Source organism: Patella vulgata, chromosome 1, assembly GCF_932274485.2.
Source record: "Patella vulgata chromosome 1, xgPatVulg1.2, whole genome shotgun sequence".
NCBI classification, from domain to species: domain Eukaryota; kingdom Metazoa; phylum Mollusca; class Gastropoda; family Patellidae; genus Patella; species Patella vulgata.
This window is the reverse complement of record NC_065879.2, coordinates 24,707,381-24,729,445: the sequence shown is the minus strand read 5'-3', so window position 1 is coordinate 24,729,445 and position 22,065 is coordinate 24,707,381. Positions and strand designations below refer to the sequence as shown.

General features: G+C 34.7%; 2 protein-coding genes across 2 annotated transcripts; both read right to left on the bottom strand.

Annotated features, from left to right (window-relative positions):
- Positions 1–257: 257 nt before the first annotated feature.
- LOC126827945 (sterol carrier protein 2) lies at positions 258–2,592 on the bottom strand. Its single transcript, XM_050557530.2, has one exon. The coding sequence runs from the start codon at positions 2,475–2,477 to the stop codon at positions 879–881; it is 1,599 nt and encodes a 532-aa protein (XP_050413487.1). The 5' UTR covers positions 2,478–2,592; the 3' UTR covers positions 258–878.
- A 7,905-nt stretch (positions 2,593–10,497) lies between these two features.
- Positions 10,498–22,032, bottom strand: LOC126811464 (carnitine O-acetyltransferase). The gene is made up of 9 exons (XM_056098440.1): positions 21,843–22,032; positions 20,144–20,335; positions 18,987–19,067; positions 18,702–18,820; positions 18,411–18,464; positions 17,185–17,353; positions 13,938–14,109; positions 11,628–11,650; positions 10,498–10,509 (listed from the first exon to the last, which is right to left on the bottom strand). Exons 1-9 carry the CDS (start codon positions 21,870–21,872, stop codon positions 10,498–10,500), a joined length of 852 nt encoding a protein of 283 aa, XP_055954415.1. The 5' UTR covers positions 21,873–22,032.
- Positions 22,033–22,065: the final 33 nt, after the last annotated feature.

Genomic DNA, 22,065 nt, shown 5'->3' with positions numbered 1-22,065 from the left:
TCGGGACTAACATATGGTTCAATTTTATTTCAATAATTTGCTTGCACATAGGGGTCTTTAGCAGTAAAAATATTAAGAAATATATTTTGATGTGGTGTTTTTGTAGAATATCAAGATTTTGGTGTTCTTCTGAACAATTTGGCCAAACCTGGATACAACCTTTTGAGGTTTCACTGCAGCGACCATATGCTAGGATCTTAAAGTTGGTTCGAATTAAAATTGAGTAACTGTCTTTCATAGAACTACTGAACTGGAAATACCAGGAAACATTTTATTTGTTTCGGTGATAACACCAGACTGAGATGAAAAACTTGTTTAGAATTGTATAAAATACATTTAATGTTCATATCTTATATTAGACAAAAAATAAATTACACCAGGTAAATGAAATCATTAAAACAATATTATCAAGCATTTACTTATTAACATTCGAATTTACTCAACTCTTCTTAATTAGATATACATCTTTTAGTCAAACTCAGAAACTTACTTAACCAAACAAATCATACATACATACATACATACATACCATATGATAAATAGAATACAAATTTAATTCATTATTAGATTTAAAGAGCAGTTTCCGATATATTTTTGCATATAAAGCTGTTTAATTCTAATTTTATCAAAGAACATAAAATTTTCAACAATAAAACAAATCGACATAAAATCCAATGAAGCAATTTGGATTTGGGCACATTCAAGTAGTGGACAAGCATTTGTAAAAAGCAGTATATTATCATTGACCAATTAATTAATCATACACAATATTTAGATTTATTTTTCACAATGAAAATTTATATCAGGTAAGATTTTAATAAAATTGTCTTCAATTTTTGAATACTATGACATTGTCTTTATTGGGCTTGATTTGCATTTTATAACTTGGACTTTCCAGTCTTTGGTGGCTGTATATCTTTCAATTTCATGGCTAGCCCCATATTCCCAGTAATCTTTAGTTTACCCTGGAAGAATGCTGTCTGTGGATTCAGTTTGCCGTTCATTAGTCCAACAAGATCTTCATCATTCATAACTATTGTAACATCAGGTTTTGCACTTCCTCCAAAGTTGACGGAACCATTTCCATTCTTGGCATCAACATACCAGACACCATTTTCACCAGCCTTATTTTTAACTTTGAAGCAGAAGACCCCTTTAATCTTCTTAACAATGTTGCCACCATCTTTTTCCAAGACACCTTGGATTTCTTTAAAAGCTGCAGCACTTTTGAAATCTGATTCCTTTGATGCACTGGCCTGAACAGCTTGTAATCTTTGTTCTCCAGGGTAACCTAGTTTGTATAATGCTACCACTGCAGCACCCCCAAGACCAATATTATGCTGCAGACCAACCTTAGCTCCTTTAACTTGTCTTTTATTAGCCATTCCTCTAAGTTGCCATGACAATTCTGCACACTGAGCCAACCCTGTTGCACCTAATGGATGACCTTTAGATATCAGACCGCCACTTGGATTGACAACATATTTTCCCCCATATGTGTTATCTCCCCTGTCAATCATTTCTCCAGCCTTTCCCGGTTGGCATAAGCCCAGTGCTTCGTATGTTATTAGTTCATTGGCAGAAAAACAATCATGAAGCTCCACTACATCGACAGCGCTTCGATCCATTCCAGCTTTCGCAAACACTTTTTCTGCAGCACTTTTACTCATGTCATAGCCAACAATTTGCATGCAGCTTTTGTCCCCAAAAACACTAGGTAAATCAGTTGACATTTCCATGGCCACTATTTCAACAGCTTGGCTCTGCAAATTGTGTTTTTCTACAAATTCTTCACTTGCCAATATGGCTGCTGCTGAGCCATCTGAGGTGGGACAGCACTGCAACTTAGTCAGTGGGTCATGTATAGAGGGTGCCGAATTTATTTGTTCCATGGTATATTCTTCTTGAAACTGGGAATATGGATTATTGGTAGAATGTTTGTGATTTTTCCAGGCTATCTTTGCAAAATGTTCTGTCTTTGTTCCATATTTTTCCATGTGTTCACGACCAGCGTTTCCGAACATCTGAGCTGTTATTGGTCCTGATTCGATTGGACGTAAATTTGCCATATGTTCGACATGTTTATCCATTGGTGATACTCTGTCGTTGAAGACACCCTTAAGGGAACCCCTACTCATTTTTTCGAAGCCAAGACAGAGAACGCAATCAGCAATACCACCCTCAATTAATTGTTTCCCCATCAACAGAGCTGTTGAACCAGTAGAGCAATTGTTGTTAACATTGTAAATTGGAATTCCTGTCAAACCAAGTTGATATAGGGCCCTTTGACCACAGGTTGAATCGCCAAACACGTATCCAACACAAGCTTGTTGGACTTTTTCGTAAGAAATTCCAGCATCATTAAGAGCTTTGGTGCCAGCTTCCTTGGCCATCTCTGGGTAATCAAAGTTTTCTCGTCGGCCTGGTTTCTCAAATTTGGTCATTCCAACTCCAACAACATATACTTTGCGGCCCATATTTGCAAATTATTTCAAATGTCAAATAGAATCAATGCATTTATACAGGACAATCTCCGACTTGACTGAAGTCCACCGAATCATATGAACTATGAATTGTGGGTTAGATAACGGGGACGGTTTATCTTTTTTCGTCAAGACGGTAGATGCAGACTGCATTTCTATTATTATTATCGAAACTGGTGAAACAAGACTTCACGCTCTCCTTTAGTGGAGATATGAACGGGCGAGTTGATGAATCGAGCAATCGAAAGTAGAGCAATAACGCACGTCTGTTGTTTCTCTTTATGAAAATACACAAGATCAGGGGTGTCAAACATGTGACAGGCGGGCCACAAGGGTTTAAAAGTAGCCCGTGGAACAAATTTCAACAATCTGACGTGTCGATAATTCTTAGAAACTTGCTAGTGGTGGAAATCTTTTATTATTTTATCCAGTTTCAGAATGGATCTTATTTTATAGTCAGTGTAGGCCTAATACATTATAATAATAAGGTCCATGGTTTCAGTAAAACCCTGACTTCGAAGTTCTGTACTGTCATAGATATCTAAGTTTATGTAATACAGAGAACGTTGTGTTCAATATTTTTATATCTTGGCAATTTGGACACCAGTCTAAAAATTACCCGTTTCAAGGACGTTTGAAATGAATGAGTTTGACACCCCTGCACTAGATAATAGCGTGAATAGATCGTAATGAGATATTTCTAATTTGTAAATGTGATTTATTTTAGCCACTCTGAAGAAGATCTTTTAAGTTTGCCTTATAATTTGCCCCAAAACCGAGTAATTCCCAAACCAAAGTGGGTCAACAACTTAAAAGGAGCTAAATCGCTAGAAATGGGACACAAATGGGTCGCAATGCATATGAAGAGTCCAGGGGAAGAACGATCTAAGTCACATTTTTGTCTTTTCGCATAAAAGGCAAAACAGACTTTTGGACGAGAATGCTTGACGCGAACAGAACAATGAGTTGGTTTAATTACAACTTCAAAATGATGTTTAATACGAATCATAATTAACAGTACAACAACAGTTTTACTGACTTCCGCTTTTCATCCAAATTAAGGTCAAATAAAGGGTATGATTGACGTATTTGTCCGGAAGGCCATTTCAGAAGGGCCTTAGTTCGATGGGACTCAGATCGTTTTTACCTGAAATTGATTGTTCCACAGAAAGCTTATACAATTTGCTACCACATGGCGCCATTAAAGGTGACTTAGATCATTCTTTGGTGGGGCTCTTCATATAATAACGTATTATGAATGTATGTAAACTGATTTACATTCAGTCGTTTTTGTTTTTACTGTAATTTCTAATACACGAAGAGGCCCAATTGAATGGCAGTCTTTGTGTCTGGTTATTCCAGTCTAGACCGGTGTGGGGGTGGATGGCTGAATGGTTGGCATGTGTGTGCTGTATCATAAAGTATGTCATTGAGTCAACTGGGGTGGTTTCGATTCCCTGGTTGTACGTGGCAAGGAGTAGGGTCGCCTGACCAACCTCGTGGGTTTTCTCCAGGTCCTCTGGTTTCCTCTCACTGCTAAAGACCCCTATGTGCAAGCGGTCTGTGCAGAAGTTTCAAAAATATTTTATTAAGTAGCCACCACCCAGTTTCCGAATAGAAAATTAAGAAAATTAGATCCGTATCTGTTCTCGATCATGGAGAAATAGACTTCGGTGGTAAAAAATAATAAATAATAATTTTGGTAATAACAATAGTCTTTCAAAGTCTGAAAGCCTAATAAGAATAATAATCTTAATAAAAACAATAGTGTTTCACACAAGCGTTGTTCTGTATTTTGAAGAAAACAACACATTTTTATTGTCTTTTCTTTCTTTTTAAATGTCTAGATGAGAATGTGTAATTTCCACAGCATATTCCCCCATAACCATAATAATTTAGTTGAAAAAGTTATACTGACAGAATTTCTTGAAACTCAAGAGGAATAATTCTGATGATACACAAATAGCATTTATGCCTATATATATATAATATAATTGTATGATACAATTAACAGTATTATCCCATATCCACTTGATTAAATATATTTACTAATTAACAATGGAATAATCATTCTATTCCACTAAATAAGAATTGAATCAAAATTAGATTACAATGTAGTTATGCTTATTGGTGTTTGCACTGCATTACATTACTTGTCAATCTGATTAAAACACAGTTCATTTATTTCACAATACTTTTGATGGCTCCCTATCAATACACATCAACAGTAACCCATTTGTGTGGAAGGTGACATCAGGATTCATCGGAGTGAAATTTGGATGAATTGTGTAAACTATTTATAATAAACCATTGTTTTGTTTTCTGCTGCTTTAAATTTATACATGTCTCCCAGAATTCCATGTACATCTTGACTAAGCAGGCCATTTCATTGGCTAATGTTTGACATTGAACACATTTTATTTGATTAAATAAAGAATACTTTAATATTGAAATTACATCACTTGCTCCCTGATACACTTTAAATGTTCAGCTGAAAATTTCTTCATTACACACTCCCTAACATCCCTCTTCAAGTCCAGAAATTAAAGAATGGAATTATTGCAAGCAATCCATTACAGTTTATCTGGATGATAAAAATACTTTTATATCATTAAAGTTCTTCAAGTATGTTTACAATTTGTGCATCTAGACTATGTCTTTAAGTTAATGCTTGTTTTAATATTGATTTCCATTATAAACAAGCCAACAATAAGTCTGATGTCTCCTGCCTCAGTGCCAAAATAAACAGATGTAGATGACATTCATTAATTAATGGCACATTTATCTTTTTATTAAGCATCGTGCAATCAATTTGCTTATCACAATGCTTAGCCAAACCAGAAAATGCCCATTATCGAACTTAGTCATGGTACTGATGTATTTAAGTTCATCACTCAATTAAAATCAGAGTCATTGCATTAAAAGCATTGACAAATCAAATTGCTTATCTCTGCTTAGACTAAGCAGAAAATGGTTACCATGAAACCATATGAAGACATTCCACCAATGAACATTTACACCAAGTTTGAACTATCTCAAGTAGCACTTTCTGTTCTGTTATGTTTATTAATATATAAGCTTACTCAAAGAATTTTTTTTAAGCTAACCCTGTGTATTTAACAATGCGTACATTGAGTTGGAAACACAGTTTTCTTCTTTGTGTATACTTATCACAATAGTCCCTAAATTTTTAATACCGGCTTATTCCCTGCAAGGTGATTTGCTGCACCGTTCTTCTTGATGCCAATTTGTCCCTTATACATTGATTAACATCATGATTTTAAAGTTTGGAGGGAGTCGGAACAAGTCTTTGCATATCTTTTAAGCATTGATTTAAGGTATCTACATAACGTTTGGAATTTGTTTCTGGTGAGTTATTATAAGCAGACACAGTAAAGCTGAATTTCTTTTCTTGTGGGTTATAACACAAACCATAACCATCAGGTACAACAGGTCCAAAACACATTACAGCCTCATACTTCGCACCAACCTGTCCAAATAAAAAGAGTATTAAGTGGTATCAAGTGTTCTAGAAATTGTAAGCATACCCTACCCCATGCACAACACTTGTCATTTATTCATATTTATAGCCAAATGGACTGGATTTCAGAAGCTGAATTTACTACCTGGGGTATATGTTCTAAGTGGTTCAAGGCTAGCTGCAATATTTATAGCCGTGATAATTGTCTTAAAACTGCAAAATTTTCAACACATATCATCACAGTTTGGAATTATGTTACAGTAGTGAAGAGTAGAACAATGAAATCTTATTCTTATCTTACCGAACAGTTTTTGTATATTTTCGAGGTGAAGTGAAATCCAGTGTGTGCACTAATTCTGGTTCGGAGATTATTTAAGAAGGGACAGAAATATCGTGCAGTCAATGGATTTTCTCAAATTTATGAATTTATGTGGTAAGTTTCACCTTTAATTCAATGGGAATTGGTTTATTATATACTCTTAAAAAAAAGTAGGGGATAATGAAAAATGCAAATACCTATGCAGGTTGCGATATGATAAATAGTCATGGACATTTGACATGCTTTGAGAGTATGTTCACAGATGAAGAACTTATCGCCATAACAGAACCACTGAGCTGCACATGCGACACGCAATAGCTCCATACACGTGGGAGGGGTTCATTGTCAAATTTGACACTTCAAGGAAGAGTTGATGAAAACTGCCGTGTGCTGGTTTATCTATCCATGTTTGCTTTCCTATCGGTTCTTGCAGAAGATTTACTGTTTAGCGTATCTTTGCTTCAGTGTGTTATGTTTAATTTGATCGGGAGACGTGTTCGTCAACGTCAACAGACAACACTGCAAGAATTGGCCGTGGCACTGCAAAAGGAGTGGGTCAGATTGCCCCAAATCGTGATTGGACGGTTGATTAGGAGCATGCCACGACGAATTGCTGAATGTCTGAGGATTGGTGGGGCAATTACTCATTAGGACAAAAATCAAAAACATTCATTTTCAATTTTGACAGTGTATCTCTTTGCGAGTGAAATATTGTTTCTGAATATCCCCTACTTTTTTTTGAAGAGTATAAGGGAGTTATAGGCCAGTAACTTTTTTGTCATCAGATGCTCAAAAGAAGTCCATAGAATGATCCACTACTGTGACTGGAGCAAGACGGAAGACATCCGTTGTGGTAGCATTTCTACTTCAAGGCCAACAGCAGAATCTAATGAAATGAAATGGGGTTTAACGTTCTACTGTTCTGCTCCAAAGTGGACTAATGAAGACGGGCATACGCCATACAGTGTGCTATGAGAGAAATTTTGCCCAAACAGCGGCAACTATCAAGGGATCTTTTACGTGCACGCCAATGTGTACATAGGACCTCGGTTTATCATATCATCCAAACAACTAGACAGCTGTCCTTGTCAGGTCCTCTGTCCTGCATCACTGACAAGGGGGAACCACACCCAAAATCTGGATGAACTTTCTCAGCTAATGCAGGGATCGAACACCCGACCTCCAGGCTAGGGAGCTAGCATCTTTCCCACTAAGCCACTGTGAGCCCTCAACAGCAGAATTACACCCAAGTAATTGAAATACAATTTGTGAAAATATTGCCAGCCATTTGAATTCTATGACAAACCATTTTTTTATTTTTTTTATTTATATAATTTAGCTTAGTACTTTCTGGCAATTTCTTGCTCCAGGTTTCAATGGTAGATGTCATTTTCCATAGTAATTGTTTAAGAGAGGAACGGAAACCTTGTATCTACTATGACACCCAATAAACCCCTCCTTGCTGTAACAATGTAATATTACTAATATATATTATACCTGACTTGTAGACATTTTAAAGTAAGTACTGGTAGCTAATGAACTGTCCATGTGTAATTTAGGTATATCCATTCCCATTTCGATAGCTGCTAGTTTTAAACCCAATATATGACGATCAATACCATTCCCAGTTATTGCCTGCAAAATTTAATAATAAAAATAATGTTATTTTGAAGTTGAGTATATCTATTTAAAGTGTGATATAGGAATCCCTACATTTCTTCGATTGTTGAACTTTCTACCATTTTCTAATCTACGGTAATCGTCAGGTACAAGTATTTTTAATAAATTATTGTCGGATTCTGCAGATAACGTCACAGTATTCCGATAAAACAACAAACCCACCGCCATCTTTATATTTTCATGAAATCAAATTGATGGGCCTGTTTTTAATCTGATTGAATCCAAGCCAGAGTTTATTTAGTGTTGATATTTTGATTTCTTTCTTAAATGTTAAATAATCAATCTGAGTATGTATTAGCATGGATGAAGAAGTGAGCCATTTGATATTGACCAAAAAATACAATTCATGCAATGTTATTTTAAAATTGGATGAACCAGAATATGAAATACATTTTCAAACCAAAGTGTGAGTCAATGTGCAAGCATATTGTGCTTAGTTGAAAAGTGGATATCCAACCAGCAATTAGAATTGATCATCAACATTTGACTCCATATTTCCACTTACTAGATCAGTGTATTCTCTATGAGACTGAGCAGCTTTCTTTAACAACTCAAATTTTTCAGCTGGACTGAGAGATGGATTATCCATTCCCTTTGTAAAATTATATGAATCAATCGAACATGATCTTATTGTATCACTGCGTCCTTCTTGAAATCGTCGTAATGAAGCTGTTTCATATGTAGCACATGGTTCGTTATAGATTCTGGAAAAGTAATTAAATTTGAACTTGTATATTACTAATATGAAATAGTTGTATGTGTTTTGTGTTAAAAGCCCTTAAAATCCTCTACCTTAGGGCCGAGCAACTAACTCAATATAGGTGATACGTTTTCAAACAACTTAAACTTGTCAGTTGTGAAGTTGTCATCTGGAATTGGAGACCAGTGTCCCAAGCTGTATTATACGGGGTCTAAATAAAACCAGATCTAGACTTTTATCTTATAAAAATAACGTGTACTTGTCACATTCTACAGCATGACCGAAACCTAACACCTTAAATCAATGATCTAAAGCACAAGTATTTGCAATCAACCACCCAACCTTTATGCTTAGGAAAGAAAAATGGATGCTGTCACTAACTATTCTTTGAATGGCATTTAGTAATTGGGACATGTTGACATAATCAAATAACATACTTTTTATGGAATAACAATTACTAGGGTTTATTACACTGCAAGGTTTCAACAAGATGTCACAAGTCGTTATCAAGCAAATATGTGTACACAAATAAGGATGACAGAAGCAATGTCTGATTTTTCTATAGGTAGATAGTTATATGAGAATAAACAAACATAAAGCAGTCCTTTTTCAAAACCTGACAAATGCCATCCAAACCTTTTTCTGGCACCTGTCTGACCTATTTTAAATGGTAAGCTTATATAGTTGGGTAAGAACAAATGAAATATTTTTTTTTCAATCACTGACAGATACACTTATTATTTTATCTTTAGTAAGGTTGTTCATATTTGTTATTTACCATATTTACTTACGTGCTGTTTCCATGCTGTTCTGTATAGAATGTTTACAGAATAAAATCTGGGCCCTTATTCACGAAAACTTAAACTATGTTACAACCGAAATTTTAAGAAATACTGCAACTTCATTGGATATATGCAAATCGATTTTACTGGTCAGCCAATCGAATTGCAGTATTTCTTAAAATTTCAATTGTATCTTAGTTTATGTTTTCGTGAATAAGGGCCCTGATCTTTATTTATCTTACTTTTTTCAAAGAGAAATTCCCCTTTTTTACAACAGCCCGGCTCAAATATATATCTAAAAGAACCAACCTGTAGTAAGCTAGTTGAAATGCCATTTGTATAAATGCATCAGGAGATATTCTTACAGATTTAGGAAAGTTTTTACCATAATCTTTAAATGTAAAAACATTAAGATCTATATCTTTGTCAAATCTGAAAATAGAGAGATGAAGAATGTAATATAATTTTCAACAAAGATTTCATTCAACCTACTCAAAAAGTAACCACAGAAAATATGAAACTTGTCCTACATAGAGCAACAAACATATTGTACACATGGCAAAAATATAATGAGCTTGTCGATGAGTGTCAAAGGAGATTCTATAGAAGGACATTTTTTTTTCTATTAGTAATTCTAGTATCTTGGGTTTGTTTAGAAAGAACAACCTTAACTTTACATATTATTATAATGTAATATTTACATGCTTGAAATTCAGTAGAGAAGCTCATACAAGTATCAAATTTTAACACCATTTTATTTATTATATATATTCTTATTATATCATTCTCAATAAGAAAAAAAACAAATGAAAAACTGACAATAAAAATATCTCCATAATCAAACAACACTATAGAATCAAAAAGCATTATTTTAGAAGTCACTGATAAATGCCAAATCACAAGTATTTTCATTTTGATTATTCATTTCTATTTTGTCTACTTACGAATCTGCTGCATCTTTAGCTTCTTCAATTGCTTCAAGTACGTCATTGGTCAGATTAAATTCTAACTTAATAGGGGCTGATAACCCTTGAGCTGCTTTCTCACCTCCCTTATATTGTTCTCTGTTCAAAATATAAAAAAAATATGCTGAAATTTTTAAAATAAACTTTAAAGTGGTTACAAAAGCATGCAAAACAAGAGTTGTTCTTTAACAGAATACAATATTCTAAAATATGCTTCTGTCCAAATGTTTTTCAAATCCCCTCTTTAAAATCAAATGTTTTAAAAAAGAATGTTTTCCATTATGACAACCAGTTTATGTTCGTGTTCAAACATTTTTCAAATCTTTTCTTGAAAATAAAATACATGTATGTTAATATTTAGGTTGTAAATAATTTATGGTGAAAAGACAACGTTTATTTGCACCATAATAAACAAAGAAGAAGAAATAATGATGATTTGAATGCGACCCATTACGTACACCAACTTCCAGATATTCTTCAAGGCTTTAACCTTCAACAGAATATTAAAAGTGTAGTTTAGAGAATAAATAACTTACATGTATGTTAAAACATGATCCATAATAGCTGCTATTGGTGGACCTTCAGCTGTTGTATGCTCATAATTTAAACCACATGCACCATCATCTCCTACTATAAACTACAATTTACAAAAAAAAAATACCAAATACATACTATAAACTACAATTTACAATAACAAATCACAGCTCATCTATTATACTATAAACTACAATTTACAGTAAACAAATCCCATGAAATACAATTTACATTAAACAAATCATAAACACTATCATCTACAATTACACTAAACAAAACTGCAGAATATGTCAATAAAGGTAGTCAATTTGACCAGTAGTACAAACCTGTAAAGTTTTATCAAACCATCTATTACCAGAATATTTCTGACTTCCTCCTCCATATAACATCTGTCTAGTACTGTTATTGCGTTCTTCAGTCTCATCGGTTGTACTGCCCATTTTGCCATCCAAACATAACACAAATATGGCACGCTGTAGACTCTCAATAATACTCTCATTATTCTTATCTAAATAATATAAACAAACATAATAAAAATATAGCACAATGTATACACTCCATAATACTTTCATTATTCTTATCTAAAAAATATAGCACAATGTATAAATTCCATAATACTTTCATTATTCTTATCTAAAAAATATAAACAAACAGAAAATAAATATAGCATGCTGTATACACGCCATAATACTCTCATTATTCTTATCTAAAAAATATAAACAAACATAACATAAATATGACAATCCTCTTCATAATAATTTTGCTCTTCTTACTAGTAAATGTAAAATGCATGTCATAAAAACAGAACACTGTATGTTGGTGAAATGACCAGAAGTTAAATAAAATGTTAAGTACTGGTAGCTTGACATTTGAAGGTGGTGAAATGATTCGGAGATGGAAATAGAAGGATAAGTAGTTGGTAGAAAGCTTACTACAGTAGCTGGAAGTGGAAAGATAAGTAGTTGGATGGAAATGAGAAGGTTACAATTGGTAAAATACTTATTATATTTGGCTTGAGTACGTACAGCAGAATGGAAGAAATTGTGTGGGATAGAATGCGTCAAAATTTTACCTATGTCCTTTTAAGACTAGTGGGCAGAATGATCAGTAACTGGGATAGGGGAAATAAATAGAATGATAAAGAGGGGAATAGTGGATGGTGGGAGAAAAAGCACATTGGTGGCAGGAAAAGGTAACTAGAATGTTGATTATAATCCTTTAGTGGCATTTAGCGATTGGAAACTTAACAAAACTAACACTGTTATTGTCCTCTTATTGTTAAAGATAAGAGGATACTTATCGAAACATTGTGCTTGTGTATAATAAGAATGTTGATTAGTTGGAAAAGTAAAGACGTGTGGAATGTTTAGTACCACAACAATCAGTGGAATGGTTACTATCTGGTATGGGGAATGTGGATGGAATGATGAAGAGTGGGAAAAGGGAAGACAGGTAGTAAAAGTAACTATTGGAATAGACATGGAGGCAGTTTCACAAAGCAACTTACGATGAAAAATTTGCGTATGTTTATCGTACCATAAACTTAAGTAAAAATCGCGTTTCACTAAAATTCTTAACTTATGAAATTTGTAACTTTTATTGTAAAGTCTACGGCAACTCTAACCTTGTCGTAAGTTGGAAATTTTTACGTATCTTTGACAAAATGGCCGTCTTGTTACTTTATGTGGATCGGCAACTTCGGCGAGAAAGAATATTCGGGGATAGATTAAACCCTCTCGACGCCCATACGGACGAGGAGTTAGTTTCGCGGTAGCTTACAGACTTGATCGGATCAGTATATTACATGTTATTAACTGTATTAATGAGGATATCGAAACCGCAACTTACCGTCCGAAATCCTTGCCATCTGTACAAGTCGTGATTGCATTATGATAGGCTACTTTGCCACAGGTAGCTTCCAAAAACTTATTGCTGATGGCACATGGGGTTAGCATACCATCAGTGTCTAGACTAATTGCCTTTTAAGTTTTATGGTCAGGGTTGGATTTACCTACTATAGTAGCCTATCGGTATGCCTTTATAGGCCTAGGCTTGGCAGGCTCAGGCTGAAGCCTAGGGCCTTGTGGGCCTTCGGTTGTAAGCCAGCATTTACACTACAACATAGTATTTAATTTAATTTATCACAAAAAGGAGCCCAGGAAAAATAATCTCAGTATACTAGTTTTCATTGAACAAGACTAAGGCTAACGCCCGGTATTACTATTAGGCCTAGTATTACTACTACTAGGCCCTGTAGGCTTATTAGGGCCTAAAGAGTAAGCCTATCGTGGCAAAGACCGACACTTACTTCGTATAAATATTCTCCCAAACACTGTCTTTCGATGACTTGGTCAGGCTGCTGCTCAATTTTCCTTTCAGAATTCCATAGTTCTGCTCAATGCCCTCAATCAAAACACTGAGAGCTGCAGGGTTCCAATTTTGTTTACGCTTTTTAGCCTCAATTTCGGCTTTTGGCAGACTGACAGATGACGTATGCTACTATGTCACGTGCTATGGCGTAGCAAACAAAAACAAGTAAAATAGCCACGAAAATAACATTTTATTCATAAATACACAGCTAAATCTTGGCGTATATATAAGGAATATATCATTTCGTCGTTTATGTTTCAAAAGGTAAGGATCAAATCAAATATTACGGCTATAAATAATACCGATATTGTCAATATTCAGACCGTGGGAATGTTTACAGAAGATTAAATGAAGTGATGCAACATGACGTTAAGTTAAGAAAAAACTTACACCGGCCTTTGTGAAACTGGCGTAAATAATTTGTATCTTTTTCGTAAGTTTTTTTTAACGTAGTTTTTTTTCTTAAAGTTACGAACTTTGGTGAAACTGCCCCCTGGTGATTGGAATAATGAGTTGTTATTAACCGGGATGGGAAATGAAAACAGTAGTTGAAATGTGTAGAATAATCAGAGGGTGATATGGTGAACATCACACTAAAGCAAAAATATTTGTATATATATTACCTTTGACAATTTTTTTATAAGCTTGGTGCCATGACTTTCTGTCCAAAACACAAAGCATACCTACAGGTGGTGCTACAGTTTGGGATTCGTTTACTATATTCATCAATTGATCGAATAACTGGTCCACAGTTAATATACCTCCATCTTCACCATATACATCTAATGAAAAGATCTGAAAACAGGATGATACAGCATTTGACATTTGTAGACAGGCATTGTCCTTATCCAAGCTGTATGCATTTGCACCACAATGGTCTAGCCTTTAAAGATATCAACAGGTTTTTTTTTCAATTTCATGATAAGAGTTCAAAGCTGTTACATCTGTATGTTTATAGCTATATTAAAGATACATTATTGTTATCTTAAGATAAGGTTTCACTTAATTAAGTCAGATTTGTTAGTTATTGTTACTATGTTAAAGATACATTATGGGAGATTCGATAACGAGTTGGCAGTTCTCGCTATAATAGTTAAAAACTAGATAGTGTAAAGGTAATTTGCTGAAAATTTCAGTCAAATTGATCCACTATGAGCTGAGAAAGAAGCGGGTGAAATTTTTGCATAGTCTCGATCATCATTACTAAAATCATTAATATAAACAGCATAGTCTCTATTATCCACTTTTTCTGATTTAATTATCAACGGCTGTTAGCGGCATATAGGAATCTAATCCAGCCAACATCGAAGGCTAGCCTTGACATTGAGAGTTTATTATAGGGCTGCAACGATGAATCGATGAATCGATGAACCGCGATAGTTTAAAAATCCTCGATGCACGATACAATCAATGTCCGTATCGCGATTCGTTATCCAAAATTAAAAAAAAAATAGACTGACATTCTGTTGTTTAAATATCCTAACGAGGAATGCCTAAATAAATCTATGAGTAAAATAACTTTTTTTACTTTCAGCGAGTACGTGTTAACTCGCTTTCGGCACGTGAATAATTCGAGACTTTCAGCTATTTCGTCAAGAATAAAACAAGCCAACAGTGAGGCTGATGTCCCCCGCCGAAATAGGAAAATAATTAGAGAGTTATTGTGTTCCAAAGTCTCAGCAAATCAAATTGCTTATCGCTCTGCTTAATCTGAGCAGAAAATGCTCATTATCGATCTTAGTCAAGGTATTACTGTAATGAAACTATACACCAAGTTTCATCACTCTCACTTAATTAGAACTAAAGTTATAGTGTCCCAAAGCATCAACCAATCAAATTGTTTATCTCTGCTTACCCTAAGCAGAACGGACAGACAAACAGACAGACGGACGAACCCATTTTAATAGTTCCCTGCTTTCTTCGAAAGGCGGGGGACAATAAGCATGAACATTTACTCAATTCGAAGATCAACCAATCAAATTGTTTATCTCTGCTTACCATAAGCGGAACGGACAGACAGACAAACAGACAGACGGACGAACCCATTTTAATAGTTCCCTGCTTTCTTCGAAAGGCGGGGGACAATCAAAGTAGGAGAGTTATTGTTTTCCAAAGTCTCGACCAATCAAATTGCGTATCGCTCTGCTTACCCTGAGCAGAAAATGCTCATTATCAAACTTAGTCAAGGTATTACTGTAATGAAACTATACACCAAGTTTCATCAATCTCACTTAATTAGAACTAAAGTTATCGTGTCCCAAAGCATCAACCAATCAAATTGCTTATCTCTGCTTACCCTAAGCTGAAAATGCTCATCTTCGAACTCCATCAAGGCATTGACCTAATCAACACATACACCAAGTTTGAACATTCTAGCTCAATTAGGAAGAGAGTTATCGTGCCCCAAAGTATCAACCAATCAAATTGCTTATCTCTGCTTACCCTAAGCGGAAAATGCTCATCTTCGAACTCCATCAAGGCATTGACCTAATAAACACATACACCAAGTTTGAACATTCTAGCTCAATTAAAAGTTATCGTGTCCCAAAGCATCAACCAATCAAATTGCTTATCTCTGCTTACCCTAAGCGGAAAATGCTCATCTTCGAACTCCATCAAGGCATTGACCTAATCAACACATACACCAAGTTTGAACATTCTAGCCCAATTAGGAAGAGAGTTATCGTGTCCCAAAGCATCAACCAATCAAATTGCTTATCTCTGCTTACCCTAAGCGGAAAATGCTCATCTTCGAACTCCATCAAGGCATTGACCTAATAAACACATACACCAAGTTTGAACATTCTAGCTCAATTAGGAAGAGAGTTATTGTGTCCCAAAAAGTGTGACGGACAGACAGACGGACAGACAGAAGGACAGACAGACGGACAGACAGACAGACAGACAGACAGACGGACGAACCCATTTTAATAGTCCCCTGCTTTCTTCGAAAGGCGGGGGACAATAAAATATCAGTCTGGATAAGCAAGTCAGGCATGAAATTAGGTTACTTGCAAATTACACACTTGAATAATATGCGGAAAAAACATACAACATATTATAAATACGTCAGTAATATGCGATTTGTAATAAGACTACTGTACAAGAATGGTGATAGGTGCATACAATGATCAGCACAATTATCTTTTCTATATTTTCAATGTATAATAATATTTTGACATTCAAATTTCGTATTGTTATTTTCTTTGCCATTCTCTCATCTACGACTGACCTGACAACGAGAAAGCTTTCCATTGGTTGAAATTGTTGTAGCAATACGAGCCAGCCATTGAATTGATTCAGCAACAGAATATTTTTAATAATGATGCATTCGTCAACAAATTCAGGTCGTACGGGCGACAAAAATAATGTAGAAATTGAAAATCCCTCTGCCAAGTATAAGTCACAAGTATGGGAGTTTTTTGGATTTCCCGTAAATTATGACAAGAATGGAATTCGTTCAGTGGACCGAGAAAACTGCATCGCGATATTAATCGTATCGTGGGGTATGAATCGTGATGCGCATCGTATCGTGGCCTGGTGTATCGTTGCAGACCTAGTTTATTATGGTCTGGATTGTTTTAATTAATGTCTAATTGATAATTATTTAGATAACATTTCAGGCCTAAAGAAAGACTTGTAATAAGCAGATTTTGCTCTTGGATAATGCATGTTTAATATCTAGTCCAAAACATTTCGGAAAGTATTTGTCATTGTCACAAGGGATTCTGGTATTTAATTACATTTCAATTGGACTGTTCTGTTTCAGTGTTGGAGCTAGAGCTAGACTAAATGCTGACTAGTTTAGATTTATGATCAACATCAGCATTATATGAAGACTGAATTAGTATTTCATACTATTAGACCTACCTGATTATTGTGAATGACATTTATATGTCGAGGTGGTTTAGAAGAGCCAGGTGTATAACAGTAATGAGTGTCTATCTTTGCTCCTGGTATTCGACAGGCAGACATGATTTTATAATACTGGGACATACATAATGGTTTACCCCCTAATGTTTCAATTGGTATTGATTGACTGCAAAGATAAATAAACTGTTTTAATGGCATTTAGTAATTGATCTGTAAGTATGTCTCATTTATTAAAATTGTATCATCTGCTTCATAAAAGACAAGAGGATCTTGGTCAAAATATCGCTGGGTTTTATGACACACCACTCTGGTGATACGACACATTTCACAAATAATGCTGATGATACATAGTACAATATGACTATGATACACTATTTGTTAATATAGTGCATCCCTTTTATCTAATCAAAGCAATATATATGTGTATAAGATGGATTCTTAGAAGAATAGCTTGTGAACCGATATCTCAGAAAAAACATATATTAATTTGATGGTTATTTTGGATAAAGGTGACTGATGTAATTTGTCATTTTTATCTTGTAAGTAAACTTTGTGTATCCTGTATCTCATCTTCTACATGACTAATGAACATAAGCCTACATCATAAGGGAAATTTTGCTCCGCCTCCGACAGTAACACTCGGCCTACACTTTCTTTGAAAACCAACTGTCAGGGGATCTTCTATGTGTTGCCAACGGTATACACATGATTTTGGTTTTCCTGGCAAGGTTTGACAGACGACCCTACTACTTGTCACGTACAACCGGGGATTCGAAACCACACCAGTTGACTCAATGACAGACCGTATATACAACATTACTGCGCTAACCATACGGCCATCCACTCCTCCCCCCCACCCTTGTATTAATATATTATATAATACACACAGGTGTATCGTAGAGCCTTAGTAATAACTGGTCATGTTATCCATAAAATAGTGACCTGTGTATTTACAGATAAATATAACCACTTTACTGGATTGTAAAACCACACTGATTAATGTCAAAATAAAAAGCTGATTTGTGTGAGATGTATATTCATTTAGTGAGAGAACAATTTATTGGCTTAAATTCTTGAGCACAAAATCATTTATATTTCAACACAGGCTTTTCCTGTAGACCTCAAATTTCAAAGGTCAACAGTTACCTACTTCGACAAATTTAATTATACCAACACTTTTATTTGTCATCTAATTCAAAGAGGTATCTTTTTGTAAATCTTACTTGTCTATTCCTTTTTTATAATTGAGTGCTCCCGATACCAACTTGGCTGCAAACCTATAAAATAATTTAATACATTTTAAAGAACATTACATGAATGAGTAAGGGTAAATCCATCTCGTGACTGGCTAATTAGCATATTCCTCATCTGCAGGGAATGCCCGAATTACATCAAAATTCCAGATATTTATTTCAACAGATAAAATCTTTTCAACCAAAAACAGACCCAATTCACACAGTTACTTGTAAATCCAATAATTCTATAAGTTTATATTTTCTTTTTAAACATCTCACCGTAACTGTTCCTGTATACCACTGTAATTCTGTTTAGGAAAAATGACTGCAGGGTTTGAATTCAGGACAACAGAAGCTCTAAAATCCAGATATGCAACATGTTTCCACCATTCTGACAACTAGAAAGATTATTGAAATCTAATTAATTTATATTTTAATCACATGTGAATATATATTCTTGTAGAAGAACAAAACTTTAGAAACTGAAAATTTTGAAAGAATTATTCCCCCCCTCCCCCAAAAAAAGGGATTATGGAGGGATGGATGGATGAGATAAAAGTTTACCCAGTTGTTTGTTTTTGCAGCTCTTGCTTCTAAAAATTGTTGCAGAACAGGTCCAGGATGATTTCGAAATTCTTCTGTTACCTGTGTAAAAAAAACTCAAAAAATGGAATATTTTGGTTAACTTTATCAGTAAAACATCTCTGTATTATTTAAAAGTAATGTGGAATATTTTGATCACTTTTACTCAAACTTTATAGTTCAGGTTTCAATTGCTTTCACTTGCTGATCTAAGTGGATATGGCATTTGTTTCTTTAAAGGTGCATTATGATTATGGGAGATTAGATAAAGAGCTGGCAGTTCTCACTATATAATAGTTAAAAACTAGATAATGTATAAAGGGAATTTGCTGAAAATTTCAGTCAAATTGATCCACTCTGAACCAAGATTTTAGCGATTGAATTTTGGGTCTAGCCTCCATCATCATTACTAAAGTCAGTACGATAAAAAACAGTCTCGATTATCCATTTTTTGATTTAATTATCAATGAGCATTAAGCAGCAGATAGGATTCTAATCCAGAAAATATCGCAGGCTAGCAATGACATCCAGAGTTGAATATAGTTATAGTCCGGATAAGTTAATTAATGTCTAATTAATAATTTAGATAACAATTCAGGCCTAAAGAAAGACGTGCAATTGGCAGATTTTGTTCTTGCATAATGTATGTTAAGTTCTGTTCTCATTAGCTCAGTCGGTGCAGAAAACATTAGCACAGTCATGGCAGAAAAGTAAAACGTTAAACCCCATTTCATTTCATTTCCTTAAGTTAGAAACATAAGAGGAAGCTAGTCCATTGAATAATGTCTGGATAACTGTGTTTTTTACGTAATATTATAGAGTTAGTAAGTTACCTCAGGCTCGATTAACCAGACACTGAGTCTGGTGTACATCAACAAATTGCTCTGGAGGTATGAGCTTCGATTGGATTATTAATGACATGTTACAGATCTACCTTTTTTGTGTATTGTAATTCTTCTGGAGTGACGAGAGGTTGGATGGTTTTCAGGTATCTGTCAATTGTGCTTTTTACGTAATATTATAGAGCTAGTAAGTTACCTCGGGCTCGATTAACCAGACACTGAGTCTGGTGTACATCAACAAATTGCTCTGGAGGTATGAGCTTCGATTGGATTATTAATGACATGTTACAGATCTACCTTTTTTGTATATTCTAATTCTTCTGGAGTGACGAGAGGTTGGATGGTTTTCAGGTATCTGTCAAGTGTCTGATTTAATGGAGGAACAGGCAGTCTTGGCAATGACGCCTGAACAGAAAACATTCGTCCCTTCCTGGGACCTACCATTGCCAGAGCTGGCATACTGTTCATTGTTAAGGCTGCATGATCTATCTGCAAAATACATAAAAATCTAAATGATGAAATTATGTTTTAGCTAAACAGGAGTCATAAACAAAACTTATATTGCAAAGGTACAGAAATTACGTGTCAAACATGCACAATTTTTATAAGCCAATTATAAAATATGCAATAACTTTCAACAGAGGTTCAACAGAACATTCACACCAGAAGAATGATCAGCAAGCTATGTTCATCTGCATTATAAGTAGTGTACCATTGTCGCTAAAATAATCATTGACCGATGGATTCGTTCCAGCCATGAATTCCGCTCTTTAGTAGGCTAATTTTTAACATAATACTAGTTAACTCGATAAGTATTAATAATATTGAAACACCTAGTCTACAGCTACAAAACCAGCCATGATGTAACTGCCACATCCAATGATTTTAATAGTTCCAATCATTTGTCATATGCATTAAAATGGAACTGTTTCAGTCTTATGTCTATTATATATGATGTGGTGATTTTTTATACATCCACATTCCATTGGGGGGGTGTATAATGTCATTACCACGTGCGACAATCTGCAACAATTGAGCTACATTTTTAACAGATTTTTTTTCATGATGTGAAGGGTCAGGGTCATGAGCATGAACTCAATCGATTTTCAGCATTCCTTGACTTTATGTTCAGCCCCATTTTCTGAAAACCTTGTGAATTTCACATAAGGATATTGAGGATATTTTAGAGATTGTTAAAAGCAATGTGGAATGAAATGGGTTTTGTTGTTGTGGCAAAGTAATAATATTTTGTTATTTTTTACAGGCACGATGAATCAATCAGGTTAATAACATTAAATTTTACAATGTTTAATGCTGTAAAATATACATCTTCATATGTCGCCATATTTAAAATAATGTTTTGTTAATAAATTCTAATAAAATTCATTTTGTATTGTACATCTGACATAATCCAGATATGGGTATAGGCCTATAATAAATGCTAGGTCAGTCTACACTATAGGCCTACTGAATAAAATGATAATGAATAAATTTAAGCTTATTAACTACCCAGTAGGCTACCGTATTCAAAATATGCCTGATCACCGTTAAAATAAAAGAAAAACACATAGGCCTAATAAAAAGACAGCATAATAAAGAAATCATAAAATACTTTATATAGCAAAATTTCATTGCTCCAGTATTTAACAAAATCATCACACAAGGCTAATCAGCCTAATGCCTAGATGGCAGAGCTTCCAAAAATTAGGACTGAGTAGGATGCTATTCTTCTGTGATTTATAATAAGGATACTGATGTTGACACTGTACGTAGGCAATCAAGCGAGCCAGCATACATGTAGGCCTACACCAGTGTTAACAAACAACTGGTGTAGATCTATCTACATATAGATATGATATTAATAAATTTGGATGTTACTGCAATCTGTGCAATATGCCTGCCTTGTTTTTGAGTTATAATGTTATAAGCTCTCACTGATGCAAATTAAGATTATTTAGAAATATTCCATAAACTAATGTAGATTGATAAAAATTACCACTGGTTTCCTCAACAAGTGACGAAGCATAATGTTAATTGTCACAGACTGATATCTATTTCAACAAAGGCAAGGAAGGTACAAAGTACAAAACTTTTATTTGGAGCGTCTGAACTCGCTGTCACCCTAAACCCTGGGTCGCGTTTCTTTGATAAGTTCGAGGATCTCTCGGAAACGTGACCTAAAACAAATGTTTACAGTTAGAGGGAGGCAACTCTATTTT

Coding starts and splice junctions, on each gene's coding strand:
- LOC126811464 (XM_056098440.1), bottom strand. CDS start 21,872: ATGCTTCGTCACTTGTTGAGGAAACCAGTG. Junction 19,068..20,143: donor AATTAGAATATACAAAAAAG/GTAGATCTGTAA, acceptor TTTTTTACACAG/GTAACAGAAGAATTTCGAAA. Junction 17,354..18,410: donor TATAAAAAAGGAATAGACAA/GTAAGATTTACA, acceptor TTATCTTTGCAG/TCAATCAATACCAATTGAAA.
- LOC126827945 (XM_050557530.2), bottom strand. CDS start 2,477: ATGGGCCGCAAAGTATATGTTGTTGGAGTTGGAATGACCAAATTTGAG.